The 20,625-nt window shown below is 40.8% G+C and overlaps 1 protein-coding gene across 4 annotated transcripts; it reads left to right on the top strand.

Annotated features, from left to right (window-relative positions):
- Nucleotides 1–71: 71 nt before the first annotated feature.
- On the top strand, nucleotides 72–20,363 carry LOC136437321 (la-related protein 1B-like). 4 transcript variants are annotated; one of them, XM_066431869.1, is made up of 21 exons: nucleotides 72–1,074; nucleotides 3,628–3,695; nucleotides 4,689–4,796; nucleotides 7,555–7,675; nucleotides 8,438–8,644; nucleotides 9,485–9,601; nucleotides 9,828–9,972; nucleotides 10,285–10,339; nucleotides 10,917–11,006; nucleotides 11,419–11,632; nucleotides 12,001–12,191; nucleotides 12,515–12,627; nucleotides 13,099–13,330; nucleotides 13,780–13,939; nucleotides 14,330–14,526; nucleotides 14,921–15,027; nucleotides 15,301–15,458; nucleotides 15,910–16,054; nucleotides 16,221–16,330; nucleotides 16,843–16,970; nucleotides 17,263–20,363. In XM_066431869.1, the coding sequence occupies exons 1-21, from the start codon at nucleotides 720–722 to the stop codon at nucleotides 17,419–17,421; spliced, it is 3,180 nt and encodes a 1,059-aa protein (XP_066287966.1). In that variant the 5' UTR covers nucleotides 72–719; the 3' UTR covers nucleotides 17,422–20,363. The 4 variants fall into 4 exon arrangements, with proteins under 4 accessions (XP_066287966.1, XP_066287965.1, XP_066287967.1 ...); XM_066431868.1 differs by having other exon boundaries at nucleotides 3,625–3,695; nucleotides 7,558–7,675; XM_066431870.1 differs by having other exon boundaries at nucleotides 3,625–3,695; nucleotides 13,099–13,318.
- The last annotated feature ends 262 nt before the right edge of the window (nucleotides 20,364–20,625 follow it).

Raw genomic sequence — 20,625 nt, 5'->3', positions numbered from 1 at the left:
GTCAAAAAACGCACGCGGCCACATGACATCATAACCGCACATGCGCGGTAGCGGGGTCTCCTGTTCTTTAATGGCGGCGTATGGGTTGTGGTGTGCCTGCTGTCCTGTTTTCTCCGTCATGTTTCCGCGCTGTTACTCCTCGTCCACGCCTCACAGTTTGCCTCAGTGAGGAGGTAACATCAGAGAAACATTTGTGACCGAGCAGGCTGCTCTCGCAGGGATATCGAGCCAGTTATCGAACCCAGTTCGTTCCACGTGGTGGACGGCCGGCCAACTTTTCTTCCCAGATCGTACGTACCACACCACTTTCTGAGTCGTGCTGTCGGGTTCACAGGTCAGTTTGAAGAGTCCGTGTTTTTGCCACGCAGGTGAAACACGCCAGAGAAGCGGTCCGTTCTAGTTTTTGTCCGCTAGTGGCAGACTTGTGGACGTAGTACCTTGAGTTGGCAGCCGTTCCTGACAACAACAGCGGCTGCCCCGCGAGGGTCGAAGGAACGTGGCCGTTGCACGTTGTACGTGCTGACGTGCCAGAGGTTCCATATTGAAAGTTCTTTTGGATTTTCCACCGTCCATACGGCAAGGACACCATCAGAACACTCAACCGTCTTGTACATCTGCTTACACCCGAACCTTAAGTTTTAAGGAGGTGATCGGTGAGCAGCTGGGAAAGGTTTTAAGCGTATATTGCTGACTTAGTTGTAATATCGGCGTATCAGGATATGGCGGCTGAAGTGGCCAACCAGCCAGCGTTCAGCGGTCCTCAACAGACTAGAGAGCCCGTTTCTCCGAGAAATGTGCAAGAGGGCGGTCAGGGAGACACAACAAACAGTACTAGGACTCGTTCAGAATCTCTGGAAACGGAGAGAAGACAGCCAGCGTCCCCGGGACCCGCACAAGCCGAGGGAGAGACGGACAGAGAACAGGATGCAAACTCAGCAGACACAAAGGTCGAAGTATCTAAACCCAAGGAAATCGTAGCCGCTCCGCCACCTAAAGTCAACCCATGGACGAAAAACAGGACATCAGAAAAACAGCAACAGCCTCCACCTAAACAGCCACAGACAACTCCTGGAGGTAGGCCATGACAAGTCGCACATGTCTCATAGTTTTAAATAATTAGAGCTAAATGGTTGAGTGACCTCTTAAAGCCCCCCACCCCAATGGGGGAGGGGCAGCATTGTTTATTTGCGGTTTTTAGAGACAACGTTAGATTTAAAGGTGCTGATTCTTTAACTACAACTTCTACAGCCAAATCCGCCCCCCTACGTTCAACAATAAGTGAAATATCACATCAATGGATAACTCCCTGTGGTGGGAAGAACTGCAGATGCTGTAAACTTAATCAAGTACTACCATCAACTTAATAAATAAACCACTGTTGTTTGTAGTGGCAAACATAGGGAATGTACATTCCTATTTAATCCATAAAGTGGAAAAATTGAGATGATAAATGTCGTAGTGGGTATCAAATCAAATATATGTGCAGTCACTCAATTTACAATTTCATTTCGTTTGGCTGACTAATGAAACTGTTACACACTCAATCTCATTTCAGAAAATTATGCAAAATCCCAGACAAGTGGATGTATCAGTTGTCATAAACTATAAGTAGACTAGAGCTAAAGCTAGAAAGGACATCTAGGTATAGATATTAAAGCAAGACTTTGAAAAGCACTAGCAGAATGTGACATAAACAGGTTTACTAAAATATGCAGCCATCTTGAAAAATTCACAACAAAAAAAGCAAACAAGGCAGATATTAGAATTACTAAAACATTTAAAGGGAAATTTGTGGTGTTCTACCAATGATAATGTGAAAAAAAAATGCTAGATCAAACATAAACAGTGGGTAACTTGGTTTGTATACATCAAACCGGGGGCACATGACACAATAGCTACGAATAGGTGTTGCATCACTATTGGGTAACTACATTCCTATGTAAACAAATGTAATTCCTCTTCATAATCTTGTTTTGTTTGATCCCTTTTTGACTAATCATAGAGCCATCTGAAACAAAGATATTGTTACGTGCACAATAGGATTACAGCACCTCCTATTTTGTACCCATTGAGAGTTGAAAACTAATTTGGAAGGAGGGGTTATTTGTTGCAGCCTTGTTAGACTAATAGGCCGCAAACAATGTTTAGGTTTCAATCTGGTATCATTTTGTAAGAAAGGTTGTGTTCAGCCGAAATGGAATTACTTAGGATTTCATTTTCAGTCAGCTTAAGCTTTGGCATCCATGGTCAGCTGCCTATATATATATGTATGGGCTTCTATTTATAACCAGTTCCTTGAAAACGAATGGGGCTGAGTATTATTAGGCTTTGATACCAGCTCTCCTGTGTCATCTTTAGTTTTTGAATCCTTCAAAACAAATAGTCTCTATTTCTTTAAAGCAGGTTACACTAATAGAGTACTTTCTATAGTTGATATTTCCCATTATCCTTGTTTAACAAGGATACTGGAAGTTTATGAGGATCATGATGTTATTGTATTATCAAACATTCATGGCAATGCCATGGATCTTGTAAATACATTGTATGAAAACATCCTCAATATTTGTTATAACCCTTTTATGTTGTATGACCTTTCCTTTGAAAGTTTGAGAACCATTTCTGCAAATTTGACTCTCATTTATTAGTCATTGCAAATATCATTAGTTTAAACTTAGCCATGTGTTTTTTTTTGTTTTTTTTAAAATAACAATTATGTTAAAAAAAGGTTCATGTCTTGGAATGCGAGAATGGAATTCTTAGAAGAGGTTCATGTCCCTTTTAGAGGAAGTGCTAGGTTGGAGGAAGTGCTCAAGCATGACCTCTCCACACATAGCTCTTGTACTGGTCCCTAACATGGCATGTTCCCAAAAATGTTGGGCAATTCTTACTTCCTGTCCAACACTAGGGGTGGTAGTTGGGGAGGGGGGCAGAGTTAGTGTTGTGGGACAGACTTTCAAAAATGATTTTCCCTTCCTTGGAAATGCATTCCATAGAACAGTCAAAAAGCTATGATTGATGAAAGGAAAGATATGATAAGTTATTGTTATGATCTCCATGTAACATTGTTTTAATGGAGCAAGTATAAATGATGACCATATGGGCATGATTTATTTTCCCCTTATTCTAAGTTAGAGTTTTTGGTCCACTAACAATCCTGTTCTACAGAAACATAAGGCTCACTTCTGTGTATTGTGTTAGACTTCTACTGTGCAGTGAAACTTAAGAGAAGAGCTGTTCCAGACTCAACAGCTAGCCAAGAGCAATATTATATTATTCATAAGGCATCCTCCTACCACCCTCTGAAACGGAACAGGCGTAATGAGAAATCGCCGCCATGCAGTATAAATGGTAATATAAATGAGGGCCACGTATGGCTAGACAGCACTACTGTCTGGTAGCCTTGCAGTATCGCATTATACCTTGCACAAACCGACACTAAGGCAGTTTTTAGACCAGACCAATTGATTTACAGTACTTGCTTTTCAGCATTCTCGAGGTTTGTGGATCCAGATTATGAAGGATTCAAAATATTGGATGTCTGCAGTGGAAATGGAGGAATTGTAAAAATGTCAAATACCAGTTGGCAGTAGAATATATTGATACATCTTGTACTTCTTCTCATAGCAGCTCCAGTTGTGCACAAAACGCCGCCTAAGCCAATGGTAGTCAAAGCAGCCAACAGCAAGTCTGAAAAGGTGAGTGTTCATTATATGTTACCTGACATTCTCTCTAGCTGTTTTCATATGATTACCAGTAGTAGGATTAATTTTGTTTTTATATTGGCCTGAAGAAAGATGTTATGGTGCAGCAGTGCTTGCTACTATTCCCTAGTTGGTATGTTCCTCTGGGACAAAAGCATGCAAAAAGGTCAAGATCGAAGCACATTAGTTTAGCATACTTATCAAATTAGTTGGAGAATTAACATATAATTCCATATTCACTACACCTTGTCTTTTTGTCTCTGAAATGATTTTATGTCTGGTCTTTGTCAGTGTCTGTATCGATTGCTACAGTATTGCACTAGTATGTCTTTAATTTACTATGATTATAGCTTACAAAAGTAATGATTTACATATTCTGATCAGTCATTTTAATTTCATCTGATCACAGTGTTTGTTACAGTGTTTGTTGATTTTAGTTAGTAAGTAGCCTTATATAGATTTGATATAGCTAGAAGCAAGAAACTATACATGTGATACAAAATACATCAAGCAACTGGTTTTCTATGCTATGTACTGTAGGACCCTACCCTGACCAACAGGTCTAGCAGGAGCTACTAATTAATTTCATTGGTAACTCATTTGCATATATAAATAGGATAAATTGTCTTTAGACACATTGTCAGTCACTGATGAAAGCAGTGTCTGAAGCGCCTGACTCTTAAGGAATTTATCCAGTTGCTTGATTTATTGTGTTTTACGTAACATTCTACCTGGGTGCCTAACCTTCATCGAAGGACCTAATTTATTTCCTGAAGAGGAAAATTGCAGAGGAAAATTACACAGTTGACCATATACAAAATCAAACAGGTTTGTTACTTGTTCAGAAGTGAAAATGGTAACTTTCGACATTTGTAATATTTTGACATGCCCTACCATTTAAGCAGAGTGTAAAGGATAGAAAGAAATGTTGAATGGTCAGGTCATTAAGGGTCATGTTGTCTGACCATCTGTTTGTGTCTTTTCTAGGCCAGTGACTTTACTGACATCACCAACTGGCCCACTCCTGGAGAGTTGTGCCAACAAACCACACCGAAGGAGAAAGTGGAGAAAGACAAGGAAGTGGCAACTGCTATGGTAGGTTGTATTATTTTGTTTGAACTTTTGTACATATGCGGTGTGATAGCATTTATAAGGGATCATGAGTTGGCTGAATTAGAAAAAAAAACTGACCATAAACTTTGTAACAAAAATTGAAGTGATAAAACATGGTTTCAACAAGATGTTTATTCCAGAATTAAACACAAGTGTCAACATTTAAGTGTTTATCACACCAAAAGTCAACATTTTCTGATTAATGATAACAGTATTATTCAATGAACATAGACTTTTGCACCAAATGTACACCCTTCTAATGGTATCGTGGGTCCCAGGTTCCAAACCGACTGCTGTGTTTACTATGACGTCATGAGCAACAATTAACTTCGTTACTTAGTGGCAGGAAGAACTAGAAGTATGATTTATAAGATTCAATAACATGAGAAGGGTATATATTTTGTACAACCATCTTTGTTGATTGAACAATACTTATGATGGTTGCAGGGCTCTCCCTACGCAATGGTGCAAGGGTGCTGCGCCTCTCCCAAAACTCCCAGCGCCTCTCCCAAAATTTTCAAATTTAGGGTATTTTCTTTGTATTTTTGTAGATAAAAAATAGCGAAAAATTGGATCGGCGTCGATACTCCCGACTAGTAACTCCCGACCGCTACATAACAGTTACATACTTTGCCGAGAAATCGGAAAATAGTTATCGAAACACAGTCACCACAAGTTTGGCTTTGTATTGTACTTACGGGCGTGGGGACGCCACCTACCGTTGGGTAATCACACTCCTTTGTTTCTTGTCATTGTTATGCTTGCAAGCGATGGATATCAGTGCCTTTGACATGCATTGATCTCATTAAAAACCTGTTTTTTCAAGACTCAATCAGAGAAAGCCAGCAAAAATACGTGAAGGAAAACACGATTTTCGGCCGAGCATTTCAGCCCCTACGTTGTGATTTGCCCCGATTTGCCGTCATTTGTGGTCGTATTCGGCCGAGAATCTATTCCTTTCATTGTTTTCCCGTGAAAATTCTGCTTTGGTAGCTTAGACAAGTCGTATTTCACGCCGGGGGTTGACTTCAAAGGTACCACTTCAAATTACCCTCGCTAGCGGCAATCCGGCGGCCATCTTGTTTACTCATTGATATGCATGAATCTAAGCGCTGATTGGTCCGCGTCATGAAAACATGTGCTCTGATTGGTTTATGCAAGATATCACGTGATCACATGGCGGGAAATCCCCTAACACAGTTTCAGCATTGATCGCATTTTGTGACGATAACTGGAGCAGTTTTGGGGTGATTGTAACATTATTGATTTTGAAAAATTAACCAAGCATTTTCTGATGGCAACATTCGGTTAATTTTCCTGGTATACCCTTCCAAACCAGGCGGAATTGGACGAAGTTTGGCGGGGCATTTTACTAAATAAATAGCAAAACATATTAAGTTTTTTTAAAATGGTTTTTATTGAATGTGCTCTATACCAATGAATAATGTTCTACTGGCATAAATTTCTTATTTCAAATTCATCACATAATTGTATGAATAGTCATTACTTTTTTTTTAATTTTTTTTTAAATAATTTTTTTAAATAACCTAATTTTGATAATAATTTAAAATAATTTGGGCTTGATCTTCTGATCCTATCTTTAGTTTGTAACATTCACAGCCTAAGTTGCAGGAGAAAGCTTCCAATTGCAATTTATAAAGGCAAAATGCAACAGCTTTTCTGTCTCTTATTTCTGTAAGATTTACAGCTCAAGTTCCAGGAGAAGGCCTCAAATTGCAATTAAGATGGCCAAAATGCAATAGCTTCTAATTTGGAAAGGGGGGGAATCCCCCCCTCTCCAAACCTCTCCCCCCCTCCTTGTCGCGCTGCGCGCGACTTAAGGGCGCTTCGCGCCCTCTGTTAAAAATGGGAGCACCACTCCCCTAAAAATTTCTGGGGAGAGCCCTGTGGTTGCTTCAACTTGCTAGCAGTGACTAAGTACTCATATATAGCTGAACAAAAGTCAGTTCCCCCTGCCCAATGGCTATTGCAAACTATTGCTGACATTGCCTCCTTTTCCTTGCTACCTTCATACTTGATACTTGAACATACATGTAGTTGATTGGTGCAAAATGGTCCACTGTCAGGAAACAAAAAATCCACAGCAATGTGCAAGTACTAGGGGTGGATACCGGTTCGTCTTAATAAGGTCCAAGTTTAGGTCCAGAGATTTAGGTTCCGGTCCGGACCTGAACCTGGACCTGATCCTGATCCTGTTCAGTTGATGTTTTGTTTTGTTAGACCAATATTAAGAATAGAGAAGTAATACTGACACGCACGACTACCAGTGTTGATATTTGAATGTTGCACTTATTTTAAATGCCTTTTTTGTCAGAGGGGAGACTCAAAAAGCTTTTTATCAAACAAAATAGAAAAATTATTTGTACTTTGTTCAGGTTTTTTTGACTCAGGTTTTGGCTTTCAGGTTTTTTCGACTCGGTTCTTGGATGTTACAAAGGTCCGAACTAGGTCCAGCGAACCGGTATCCACCCCTAGCATGTACCTATTTATGCTTTATAGGATGTTTTGCAATAAAACTAAAAGAAGTTTAAGACATATTTTCCCATTTTTGGTATGGTTGCCATTGCAGGAGGGTAAGAAATTTTTGGGGGGGGGGGGGGGAAATTAGACAAAAACTGATTAGCTTGTTGATGTCGTCCATAAGATTTACTTTCTGTAGCCGTAGATAGTACCCAAATAAGTACCAGCTAGTGAAACTTACATTTGTAACTCTCCTTAGAAGTCTCCTGTCTCAAAGAAGCCAGAGAAGGACAACACCAGCGACGACTCGCTGAAGGAGAACAAACACAACGGCACTGCAGACGACAATCCTGACATCAGGACGCCACCCAAACGGAAAGGTAGCACCCCTTATTTCTCCTTCAAAATGGACCAGTCCAGATCTACAGGTCAAAGTCCTTTGGGTGACACCATTATTGATAAAACATGAGGGGTGTAAAGTAACCAATTAGATCTATGTTGTATTAGTTACAAAACTGTCTGATTTGACATCCCATGGAACTGTTAGATCTCAACTTAAAAAAAAAGGAAACTTGAAGTTTGTGTGTTCTTGTGTTGCTGCATGTTTGTAAGACGTATGTTAAAAGATATTTCAAGGTCCGTTTAAATTTCGGGAAAGTGAACAGCTGTCCTTCCTGACAGAAAGCTTGGATAGGCAGTTCTGAACAGTTCTCCCACTATAAATGGTGTGTAGTGTAAGGAAGTGTGTCATTGAACCATCGAGCCACGCCCACCTCCTCTCTTCCTAGCAAATGTTTGTTCAAAAATACCATCAGTGGCTGTTACAACATGGCTATTACAGAGTGTGGATTACCTTTCTATCCAGCAATGACACAGCATAAACAGGGATTGTAGTCATGTTTTCCTCTATGATATGTTTATGATTAGGTGTGAAAGTTGTTGATGTTATGAAGGGTAATACATATTTTGTATAGGTGTAAAAATTACCGTTTACAAAGTTCCTCTTTACTGCTTCAAATAATCAGCATTAGTCGTAACATAACTTTATATTTCTGTGTAAAATTGTCATTTTGATTTTCTAAAAAGTATTTCAGTAGTGTGGTGCTTTAGTAATTTATTATGTTATATTGATTTTTGTAAAGGAAACAAGCAAAAGTGGACCCCCCTGCCGCTCGAAGAGCCCAAGAACGAATCTAGGATATCAAAAGCCCGCCGTGCCAGGGAGCGCGAGAAGGAGAGAGACGACAGCGAGTCTGGGCGCAGCCGAGAGAGACCGCTGCGGGGAGGTAGGGACCGGGACCGCAAAAAGGACAAGGACGGGGGAAGAAGGGACATCAGTCCTGATAGAGGTGAGATGTACTTCTGTTTTATGCTGTCCATAATGTTGCACATTTGTGTTGACGTTTTCTGTAATGCGTTATAGTTGAAGACATCATTGGATGCCAACGCGGGAAGCTGGGATTTCTTTACTCCACTCGACGCTGTCCACCATCAGCATTCGTAACTCGGCTGTGCCGCAGAGTCGCGTGTCTCTCGTTAGGATGTCAATAAGAGTTTTGTGTCGTCTGCCTGGATTCTGTTTTCCTTGTGTCTCTGTTGCCTAGGGATAGTACAGAAAAGTCATCAGTGGTTGGGTAAGAATGGAAATGAAAGATTTACCCTGAGGGAAAAAATGCAAAAATTGGTTTGTACAAAAAAAATGAAGGAGAAGACAGCTACCACATAATTTGTGCAAGTCATTGAGCTAAAAAAAATTACTTTATTATCTTAATTTCCCCTCTGCTGCTTGTATTTGTGAATGGGAATCCTGTACTTTATCCTAATCTGAAATATATTCAAATTCCAAGGAAAAGATGTAATTGTCTGGCCAGGTTGAAACATTGACATGTTTAAATGCATAAATCTTGAAAGGGATTTCATTTCTCATTTAATATGTACCCATACATCGTTAGAAGAATGTTGAGATGATGTCGGTGGTGCAGTTTTCATGAATATTTTTTGCTCTGGAAATAGCTCTAGCAAATAACACCTGTATGAAATTATTTTATTCATGATATGTTTTGCAAGGTTAATTTCCATCTTAGGTCAAATGTTACAGTTACGTAAAAGCATGAGGTGTTTACTAGTTATGCTGCCTGGTTCTCGGTCCAACTCTAACATGACCTTCCATTTGCCGTGTGACCTTGCAGCCAGTAACTCCAGCTGGCGGTCGGAGGGCCCGGGAAGCGGCGAGGGCAGTTATAGCCGCGGCTACCGCGGAGCCAGGAGAGGGCGTGGCAGGGGACGGGGAGGGCGTGGCCGCTACAGTAAGTCTGATCTCTTGGTGTACATGTCTCTTGTCTTAAATGCATGTACTACATCTGCACTTTAAAGTCTTTATATTGTCATTGATACAGCTGTATTTACAAGGATGTGCTGTCCTCGTGTTATGTATTGTCTTGAATCAACACCTTTTACAGGTTTTGACTTGTAACATGTAAAGGAAACTTCAAAGACTGAAATTTCTGATACAAACTTGTGTGAACATTACAGGCAGCAGCCGGGCCTATGAGTATGTGTATGAAGACCCGAATGCGGAGTTTGTGGACCCCTCGGCTAGTCAGTTCTTCTACAACAGTGACTACAGCTTCATGCCACTGGATGAGACTGTCCTGAAAGACTACATCAGGAAACAAGTGTAAGTCAAGCAGTTTTCAACTCCTCGCTTACCTTGGTATCTAAAAAAACTTGTATCTTTAAAACACAATGCTTATGGTGCAAAAGTTAGGTGTGACAGGTCCTTCGGTGTAATATAACCAGCTGCTGCTGCGCGCTTGTGAAGCTGGTGTGTTACGCCAAATGGCGGTTATCCCGGCTGTATAGATACAGATACCAATAGATTCAAGTGACATTTTCCCTCCATATCTGCTTGTATGACTCGATATTTGTAGAATGTCATAGTACTTAGTGATATTATGTAGACAAACCGTGCATGTTGTTTTTCCTGCAGGGAGTATTATTTCAGTCGAGAGAACCTGGCAAGAGACTTCTTCTTGCGCAGAAAGGTGAGGCAAATTTTCTCGAACTCTTTCCAATCATTCTTTGTCTACGTTGGTCTTCAAATGCATGTAAGTTGCACACACAACACAATACTGTCATACTGTAAGTGCAGAAACATTCGCTGTGGTTTTATGTTCTCTTTTTTGGCGGCGACCGTTTTACCGAGAACTTAAAACCACCGCGAATATTTTTGTCCAATACTTAAGCAGTAGGTGACTATAGCGCTGCCGTGAATGAAAAAGACCGCGAACACTTCATTTTCCCCTAAGCGTGAAATTAAAACCACACGAACTTTAAATGCATTTACAGTACATGGAAGATACAATAATAGTGCTTCAAAGCCTACTGGGTGTTCTATGTTGATGTGGAAATGTCAAACTAACCAATTTGTCTCCCAAACTTTCTCCCGACCAACTTAAAACCCAGAGGCAGCTTTTTCATGTTTTTGGACAAAATGTACCTGTAATGCACGAAAATTTATTTTACCCAGAACTTAACTTACAGTATTGCAGTTCTTACTACTCATTCCAATGTCTACCCCTGCATGTTGGAAGTTAACACCACATGTTACATTGTTTCTAGATGGATGAACAAGGGTGGATCTCTCTCAGTCTGATTGCCAGCTTCTACAGAGTACAGGCCCTCACCACAGACCTGGGGCTGATTCTGCAGGTAAGACTTGACACATACATGTCTGCTGGGCTCAAAATACCCAACAAAATTTGTGTTGAGAGCTCTCCTCTCAGTGAAACTTTGTCATCAATAGATAAATGAAATATTAAGTATGGGAAAAGATGAACAGCGAACAAGGGCTGTCTCAAAGAAATGTCTATTTGCTTCTTGGGACGACAAAAATTTTACAGAAATAAACAACATGGCCTCCCAAATAATATGTGGGATGGCTAATAGTTTAAAGCTGGAGACAGCCCTGCAGTGAACATTACGTTATGACCCAGACTGCATTACAAAATAATGGGAAAATTTTGCAAATTTAAAAAAAATCTCACCACAGTACAACGATACCAGTTGCATTATGTGTTCAAACATGTTGCTATCAACCATTGGTCACTTCTCCTCCCTGCAGGCCATAAAGGACAGTGAGGAACTGGACATGGAGAATGATGAGAAAGTTCGCACCAAGGTTGACCCGGAGAAATGGCCCATCTCTGGCCCGCCCATCCCGTACACACCGGGGAAGGTCAGCGGGAACGTGGATCTCACAGCTCTCGTGGATGCTCCCGTGTTCGTCCCAGGCAAGCCGTACGTCCCAGGACAACCGTACCACGAACCCAGTAAAGGTAAAGACTTGTCCTCTTGAGTACACCATAATATCTCTTCTTTATCCCTTACCAATATCATGTTACTTACACAAGACTTTGTACATTTTGTATGTGTTGTCAATGTCCCTGTGTCTTAGCTTGTCTTCACATGTCAAGATGGAGTTTGAGAGGTAGATGAGGAAACATTACAGCAAAGAGAAAATCAGTGTGTGCCTCAGGTATGCTGTCTGTTTGGTTCTCATCCTTCCCTTCTGTCTTGAGATACAAGGGCAGTGTTGTAGACTCAATGTCCAGAAATGTCTATATCATGATGCCACAGTAACCTGTACATACATGTATATTACCGTAGTATATATATATATTAATGTTTTTTTCCCTGTATGCAGAGTATGAGCCCACCTCCCCTCAGCAGGCTGCTGACCACAGGGGCTACGGGCGGGGGGCCATGTCAGCCAACCTGACGATCAGCCGTGGACTGTCCACAAGCCTGCCAGACCTGGACAGGGAACTGGAACTGGACAACTGGACAACAGTAACCGCCAAGAAGCAACGGCACCCCACCCCTTCCAAACCAAAGGCTAGTTTGAAATTTATCTTTGCCAAAGCTTTGACAGACATGTATTTCAGCATCATTATTGTAAATGGAATACATAGAAGGAACTTTTCTCTAAGTGATATAGCAAAGGTCCATGATGATGATTGTAACAACAATGCGACGCCACTTGTTGCACTGTTGGTGTGTTCACTATTTGGGGATATAACCTCTCAACCACCTATGCTGTAAATGGCTGAGGTTGTATATTCCTGTTTCGCCCATACTATAGGAATTGGCGAAATATATTGTTTATATACATTTTTTTTTATTTTTTTTTACTAATTGCTGTCCTGTTAAATCTATAGAATGAGCAGAGGACAAAAGAGGAGTTTGGAGGAGATCAGGAGGAACTGGACTTCCTGTTTGACGAAGAGATGGAGAAGCTGGATGGCAGGAAAAACACCTTCTCAGAGGATCTGTAAGTCCACATCTGTTGTTGAACTGGACATGCAGTTCTGTAGAGTGTTGCTAGTTGTCTCTTCATGCTAAGCATTGGAGTTGTGTTGATGAGTAGTTGTATACGCACTCAAGAGTGTGTTGAACAATAGGCCTTTCAGCTTCTAGATGATACCAAAATTTGTTGAAACACGAAAGTACAAAAATTAGCTTTTTTGCAGTCAAGATATATCTGGACTGGTGACTTAAATTGAAAGGTGATCTAGATGCACAAGTACATGAATATTGTTTATTAAGACATGTCAAGTTCTCTTACAAAATCATATGTATAACAAAAAGGTGGGAATACTGTACTTCTTTAGGAAGATAACAGTTGGGATGGGATACGTAACTGTTGTTTTGATAGCTCACAGAAGGAAATCTATGTAAAAATGTAGTAAAGATACTTCTTGATATTGTGTTGTGTTGCCAACATGTTGATTGTACCGTTTAGAACGGATGACTCTGACTACGAGATGAGCGACCACGAGATCAACAAGATCCTGATCGTGACACAGACCCCGCCCTACCTGAAGAAACACCCCGGCGGTGACAGGACCGGCAATCACGAGTCTCGCGCCAAGATTTCCTCTGAGCTCGCGAAGGTCATCAACGATGGCCTGTACTACTATGAGGAGGACCTGTGGACTGAACATGACTATGAGGAGTTGAAGGTAGGGAACAAGGCAAGTTCATTTCATGTTGTTTTGTTTGTGAGTGTCTGTGTAGCGTAACGGTGTGGCATTTTGTGTGGCATTGGTGTGCATAAGAGCGTTGGGCTCAGAACTAATTGGTTCCAGGTTTGATACTCGCCATGCCCTGAGTTTGTACTCTTGGGAAAGGTACTTAACACAATATTCTTATCATGGCGTTGGGCTCTGCTAATCTGTCCTAAGTGTGCCCAAAACACAAACAGATTTGGAGTGCCAGTGTAACAAGATCTGAATATTTGCCACCAAGAACCATCATTTTTTGTTTTGTTTTGTGTGATTACATGTTGAGCAATTGTAAGATTTTACAGACCAAAAATGGACTGTATTGTCTTATATTTCTGTTCAGTCACAACTGTTGATCAAAATCTAGCACCTTATAGTTCTTGTGTCTGATGATGTGTTATTTTTTCACTCCTCTGCAGCAAGAGTTTACTGGTTACAAGAAGGTGGGCGTGATCTCTAAGGAGGAGTTTGACCAGATGGCACCTGGGAAGCCAACAGTGACGCACCAGAAGGTACCGCCACCCCCACCTATCCCAGCAACCCCTGCAGACACCAAACCCGAAGACACAGCAGAGCCAGGTATGGACTATAACAACATCTCAACTCATCTAGACAAACCATGTACTATTCCTGTGAGCTTATTTATGCGTAGCAATTGATAGCAGGTTTGCTGATGTTAGATGTAAGTATGTATATACATGTACTCCCAATGCCTGTCGTACACAATGTTCATGTCTAGGTTTATTAGAGTAGATACTAAGATATTACATTGGAATGTTTAGTCCACAAAATTTAGGTACAAGAGTTTACGTGCTTAAAGAGTTTTTAAGATTGGTTTGGGAGTCTTTAACCTTTTCCCAGTAGCCTGACTCTGTAACCTATAGGGAATCGGGTGCCAAACAGCTACTTTAGTGTCCAAAAGGTTAAGGAAGGCCCAGGTTGATCTGTTAGTGATTTCTTTTGTTCCAGAACCGATCCCCCAGCCTGCTGTCATCCCGAAGACGAACACCCAGGGAGGGGCGCAGTTGTCCCAGTCCCTGCCGACCAACATCCCCGACACCCCGCAGTGGACCCCGCGTGGGTCACGCACACCCAGGAGAAAGGACCCACGCAGATCACCCCGCTTCTACCCTGTCATTAAGGACGGCAAGCAGCCAGACACCTCAGTAAGATTTCTGCACTTTGTGGTGTGGTACTCAAATTAAAGGCCATAATATCTTACATGTAACTTCTGCTGGAGATCATAAATTTCATTTCATAGTGTGAAGAAGAACAAGCTGTTGTTGAAATTGGACTTTAAGAAATTTTGCATAGTTTCATACTGATGGCAGTAAATTCTCTCATTTTGTTATATGAAATAAAAGGACTAACAAAGATTCTGAAGATAATAGTGTACAAAAATGGCTGAATACTCGTCCCAAAGGGACAGCATTTTTACCCCCAAAATCAATGGTGTTTAGATTTCATTACTTTATTTTATAGATTTATATGGTGTGGTGGTTTACCAATGCCTAGTTTTGTGTTGCTTGATTGTAATTTGGTGTTTCTACCATCCTGTAGACTCCACGGAAGCGCAAGACCAAGTACAGCGCGAATCCCCCCATGGAGAGCCACGTGGGGTGGATAATGGATGTGAGGGAGCACAGGCCACGTACCACATCTACAAGGTTAGTTTGGGTCACAAGAATGCGCACTGTACTGTACTGTAGTGTGTGATACTCTATCTTAACTGCAATTGACGAGAAACAACTTAAGTAATTGTTTTTACATGTCATGTTATCAGTCTCAAACTGCACAGTAGAAGATGCTACTATTTCTGAGACTCAAAAAATACATCCTCAGAACAAGAGGAGGAAAAATAAGTTTCTTGAGATTGTGGAAGTTTGTATGTTTCAGTTTTTGCTGAAAACTCAAATTGAGTTTTTCCTGCCCCTCTACAGTAGCATGAGTAGCATGAGTCCCTCCGAAGGGGCCCCTGCCACCAGCTATGGTACGCCCCAGTCCATCCCCAAGTTCCAGCACCCCTCTCACGAGCTGCTGAAGGAGAGTGGTTTCACCCAGCAGGTCTACCACAAGTACCACGCACGATGTCTCAGAGGTGAGCTCCCCCTCTGGAAAAACCTTCAGCTGTTAATTCTGTACTAATCCCTAACATTTAGTTTGACATTTAGACATTTAGTTACAAACCTAGGATTGATGTGTTTCGTAGAGTAGAATTCGTTATCACCAAGCACACTTGGGGCATGAGTAGCTTTAAAGAATGCTTACAGCTAGATGTGCAAAAGTGACAGGTGTGACAGGTCGTTCAGTGTAATATTACCAGCTGCTGCCGTGCCGCGTGGCTGCAATGCTTATGTTTTAGGCCGAAAGGTGGTTATATCGGCGATACAGATTTATTGTAACTTTGTTCAAGTCAATGCAACAGAATACATGTGATGAGAATACTGTGAGCTTGTAATTTGATTCTTGTATTGTGTAGAGCTATGGACACAGATTCCAGAGAATTACCTATATGATATGTGATGGCTGTTTGTTTCCTGCTGTTTCAGAGCGTAAGAGACTGGGCGTGGGCCAATCGCAGGAGATGAACACGTTGTTCCGTTTCTGGTCCTTCTTCCTGCGGGAGCACTTCAACCGCAAGATGTACGAGGAGTTCAAGAGACTGGCACAGGAGGACGGCAAGGAGGGCTACAGGTGGGGTCTGATAGGGGTTACCAGAAGTAAAGAATTCATTATAAATTGTTAGTTGGAGAGGTGTATTATGTAAAATGTACATGTTATGTCTGCCATGAGTGTTGTGTCCAAGTTTCAAGACATTTGTTTGCTTGAAAATAAACGATGTGTATTTTGTTTGTGGCAGGTACGGGTTGGAATGCCTGTTCAGGTTCTTCAGTTATGGTCTGGAGAAGAAATTCCGCTCTGAAATCTTCAAGGACTTCCAGGATGAGACGTTGAGAGACTTTGAGTCTGGTGAGTGGTGTGATCTTATGGGAGAAATACCTACGTTTTGACAAACTACATAAGAAGTGCACACCACTGGGAGTAAGATAACTTCAATGTTAATGTGATTATTTGAAGCGAATGTCATGATTATTAACAATGTCACTTAAACAGCCAAAGGCATGTTACCAAGTATTTACTATATATATCTCAACATGCAATGTTTTGCCCAATGTATATTCACAAATGAGATGGTATGCACACCTTAAAATGATCATCACATCATCGTTAGTTATACCAATAGAAAGGCTTTGTTCCAAAGTATTGTGTAGAATTTTTAAATAGAAAAATTACCATATCATGGAAGGTGACAAGTTATAAGTGTATTATTCACTTTGGATGCTTTTTAGTTAGGGAAGATTGTAGGGGGAGTCTAGAAGTTAAATTCACTCTCCCAAACAAAAGTTATGTTTTAATGTTTCCAGACAGTTAGTTTTTGCGTGGTTCCAGTTTTGATTGGCAGTGTATGTGTGCTAATGCAGGTCAGCTGTACGGTATGGAGAAGTTCTGGGCCTTCCTGAAGTACTCCAAACAGCGAGACCTGCAGGTCCACCCCAAGCTGAAGGAGGCCCTCAAGCCATACAAGAGACTGGAGGACTTCAGAGTAGATGTGAGTAGATCATGTTATGAGATTTCTACAATAAAGGGTTACTAGTATATTTGTTTCAGAGTAGCAGGATGATTAATCTTTAATGTCCTTCAGACAGACAGACAAACAAACAAACCTGATAACACGATGGCATTTGTGTAAATGAGTGTAATCCAATGCGTGTGTTGATGCTAGCCCGTAGTGGGCTTTTTTTGTACTTGACCAGTCACCTGTAGTGTATTCTTATACCAAAGCTCTTGTCGTAAGACTGTAATGTTGTTGTTGTTTGTACTGAACCTGTCCCTGTTTGCAGCCTCCCCATCACCATGACGACGAGACAAAGAAGTCCAGCGAGGCGTCGGGGACCAGCCCTTCCCATGGTGCCTCTGGATCGGGGACCACATCGGACGGCAGGGCCAGGAAAGGTGGTGGTGGCGGAGAGGAGGGTTCCAGGAAGGACAGTCAGCAATAACCCACTCAGGAACAGACTACGCAAAATCAGAACACTTCGGTTTGGTTTGGAACCCAGAGGGCAAAATAACCCCAGGATACCAGCCCAGGACACCAGCGGCTGCATGATACAGACAGAAGGGATATTTTGAGCTCTACGTTCCAGACACAAGATGTGCAGTTTCAAGCATACCCAGAAGCAGAGGAGCCCCCGTGGATGTCACCCTTGCCCTTTTAAGCATACAAAAAGGCGTCTCATGTTAACTACAGGGGTACGTGCCGCTTCCGTCGCGATAGGTTTCCCCACAGGTCTGGGACCCCGTTTTAGTTTTATTTGTCGGAGGAGAGGTTTTAATTTTGGAATATGAAAGGCAGTGGATATTTTGGTCTATTTGAGATGGATTTATTGGAGGTGAAAGTCAAGCAATTACAAAGTGTGAGTTATTGATTTCTGTGAGAGGAACAGGAGACATCGCTTTGAAATATTTGTATTTCTGTGTTCCAAATGTCTGGGTGTTATGGCTTTGAACAGATCAAACTTTAACAGAAGCCCCAATGGAAAGAAGACCATAATCGAGATAAATGTTACCTTTGTTCCCTTACTATACTTTACCGAATTTGTACTGGTACAATGGGAGCTTAGAGTGCTGAAAGGGAAATGCTTTGGAGAGGAGAAAAGAAAAATGGCCAAATTACTGTGTTTTAAGTTTTGTTTTTGAAGTTAAAAAAAACCCCATAAAGATGATGTCTGAATAAGACATTGCTGCTAACCAAGCAAGTTTATGTAATAGATTGCCAAACGCAATAAATGTAAATAAAGTGAACTTCTACGCAGATATCCAGCCAGCCCAGAACCAATTTTGGATCGGACTTAAGTGATAGATCCAGAAGAAAGGGTGTCAGAATTGCTGTTATACTTGGTGATTGCATTTTTGATTTTTTTTTACAGTGATTAACTCTATACACCTACTAAAATTGCAAGGGGAGAATTAAAGTGATGACTAAAAGTGAAGAAAAAAGAGCCAAAAAATTGTACTTAGTACACCTATCACAAGAGAAAAGGATGAAAAAGGGCTTATAGTTTCCCAAGAGTCTGAATCTTTGGTTACAAATTTATGCATGTTTTTATTGGTTACTTTGTCAACAAGTGCAGTGATGCAAATGAAGGTAGATGTACACCATGTGCTTTGCCAAGACTGTTGATTTCTTGTGCAATTCTTGTTGGTTCTGTAATTTATTTTCCTTCTACGTAACAATAGAAGGAAAGTGTCACCATTTTACCGGAAGCCAAAATGGCCTTTGTCCGTAGCAAGAGGTTTGCTATGACAATAATTCAGTTCTCTCTATCGAGCACATACCCCTATGCAGTGGCTTCTCAGTTGACGGATGTTTAAGTTCAGATTTTTAAAAATGATTGTACTGATATGTTGTCGCGGCTACAATATGTTGCCCTTGACGGAGAAGTAATGTTGCCTGGTTGTACAGGCAGAACACTGAATATTTCATCAGGTTTTCCAATGATGGTTAAGTTCATTGTTTTCTGGTTTTTAGAACATATGTATTTGTTGCCATCTGAGAATGACAGTGGATGACAAATGAATTTTGATGAGTCCGTCTTACTGTCTTCTCACCTCATTACAGAATCTTGTGATTTTTGTTGTTTCCTTTCACTGTTTTGGACATTTATTTACGTTTACTGAAGGTCCATTAACAAGAGTTTGAACAGAAATTAGCGTGAATTCATACATGGTAAGAAATGATAGAATACTGCCATGTGGCATTTGACGATAGTTATAAGTTAGTTGTGGCTTCAGAAGTAAATTCAGCCATCTAAAGTTAGAGAAAACTGGTTACCTGTTAGTTGAACTATCCTGCTAATTTAAGAATGACGTCCAAATGTTTGTGCATTTCCCACTGTACAAACAGTGGTTTGGGGTACATGTGTAGCAGTGAGACGTCGACCACATGTCTGTCATTGATATAAGAGTAGTGACCATACGCCTATGCGCTGGTGTATAGCAAGCCAATGTTACAAAATGAACAATGTATAGTTACCTACTTGTATCCATTATTACCATGCAAAAATGTAAAACAGTGCCTCCTGTGACTGAAATGATACGCTCTCTGGTTGTTAAAACATAGCAAATACTTATCAAGTCCAAGCATGAATTATTTACTGAGTATGAAAATCTGGACACTATTTGTACTGACAAGTTGTTGCCAAATAGTCGTAAGAACATGAGCCACCACACATGTGGAATCTGTCATCAGTGGACGTAGCGTCTTCCCGTAACCAACGTGGTAGCTTCTTATCCAGCCTTCCACAGCTTTGGTCTCTGAAGGTTAACAACTGTTGAAAAGCAGAACAAAGCCACACAAGACTGGATAACAGGCTCCCAGTGTGGTACGGCGATTGTGAATTATATCTGTGTGTACATGTCCATGAAAAAAAAGTAAGAAAAAAAAGTTGTACATTAAATTGTAATTACAAAACGATATCTACCCACAGATCTTGACGCGATCTGACTTGGATTGTTAGTGTGTAGTGGAGTAAAATAACAGTAGTGGGATTGTATCTATATTATTAAACTTGTTCTGTGTATGATTTAGTTGTCGATTGTAAGCATATCTGTGGTATGGCAGAGAATGTTGGTGAAAATAGGTGCTTGTATATGTTGATGTGCTAGTTGAAAGTAATTTTTTCTTTCCAAACTTGTGTTCTTCATTCTGTTTGGGAACGTTTGTTAACAACAGAGGATGTAATGTTCAACATGGAGACTCAGTTGTCTATGGCTAAGTTGAAGAAATCCAGGCCAATACCAACATTTGATCTCATGAATTCTTTATCAATTAATAGATGGTTACCTTTAGAACTTTGTTAGTTTCCTGGCTAATTCAGTAGTTTTATGCATATTTTGTTTCTGTAGCAACCAAAAAATAATTAAAACATTTTAAAAACTCCCACAGCTTGCTTCTTTATTTGCAGTGTATGGGACTTTGGATATTTGATGATGAATCATATAAGAATACCTTTGTAGTGACAGGGTACAAGATAAGTTGCAGGATAGTTTTTTTTTATATATTGAGTTGTAAGGTTGAGAAGGGTATTGTAAAGCGTTTCTACCGGTAGTAAATTTTGAACCTGGTTGATGGATGTCCTGGTTGATGGATGTTAACATTTTCTGTGTGCTAAGATGTAGCAAAAGTAGTACATACAGGGTAGCAA

Source organism: Branchiostoma lanceolatum, chromosome 6 (assembly GCF_035083965.1).
Source record: "Branchiostoma lanceolatum isolate klBraLanc5 chromosome 6, klBraLanc5.hap2, whole genome shotgun sequence".
Taxonomy (NCBI): domain Eukaryota; kingdom Metazoa; phylum Chordata; class Leptocardii; order Amphioxiformes; family Branchiostomatidae; genus Branchiostoma; species Branchiostoma lanceolatum.
The sequence above is the reverse complement of the archived record's forward strand: the minus strand, read 5'-3'. Positions and strand labels throughout refer to the sequence as shown.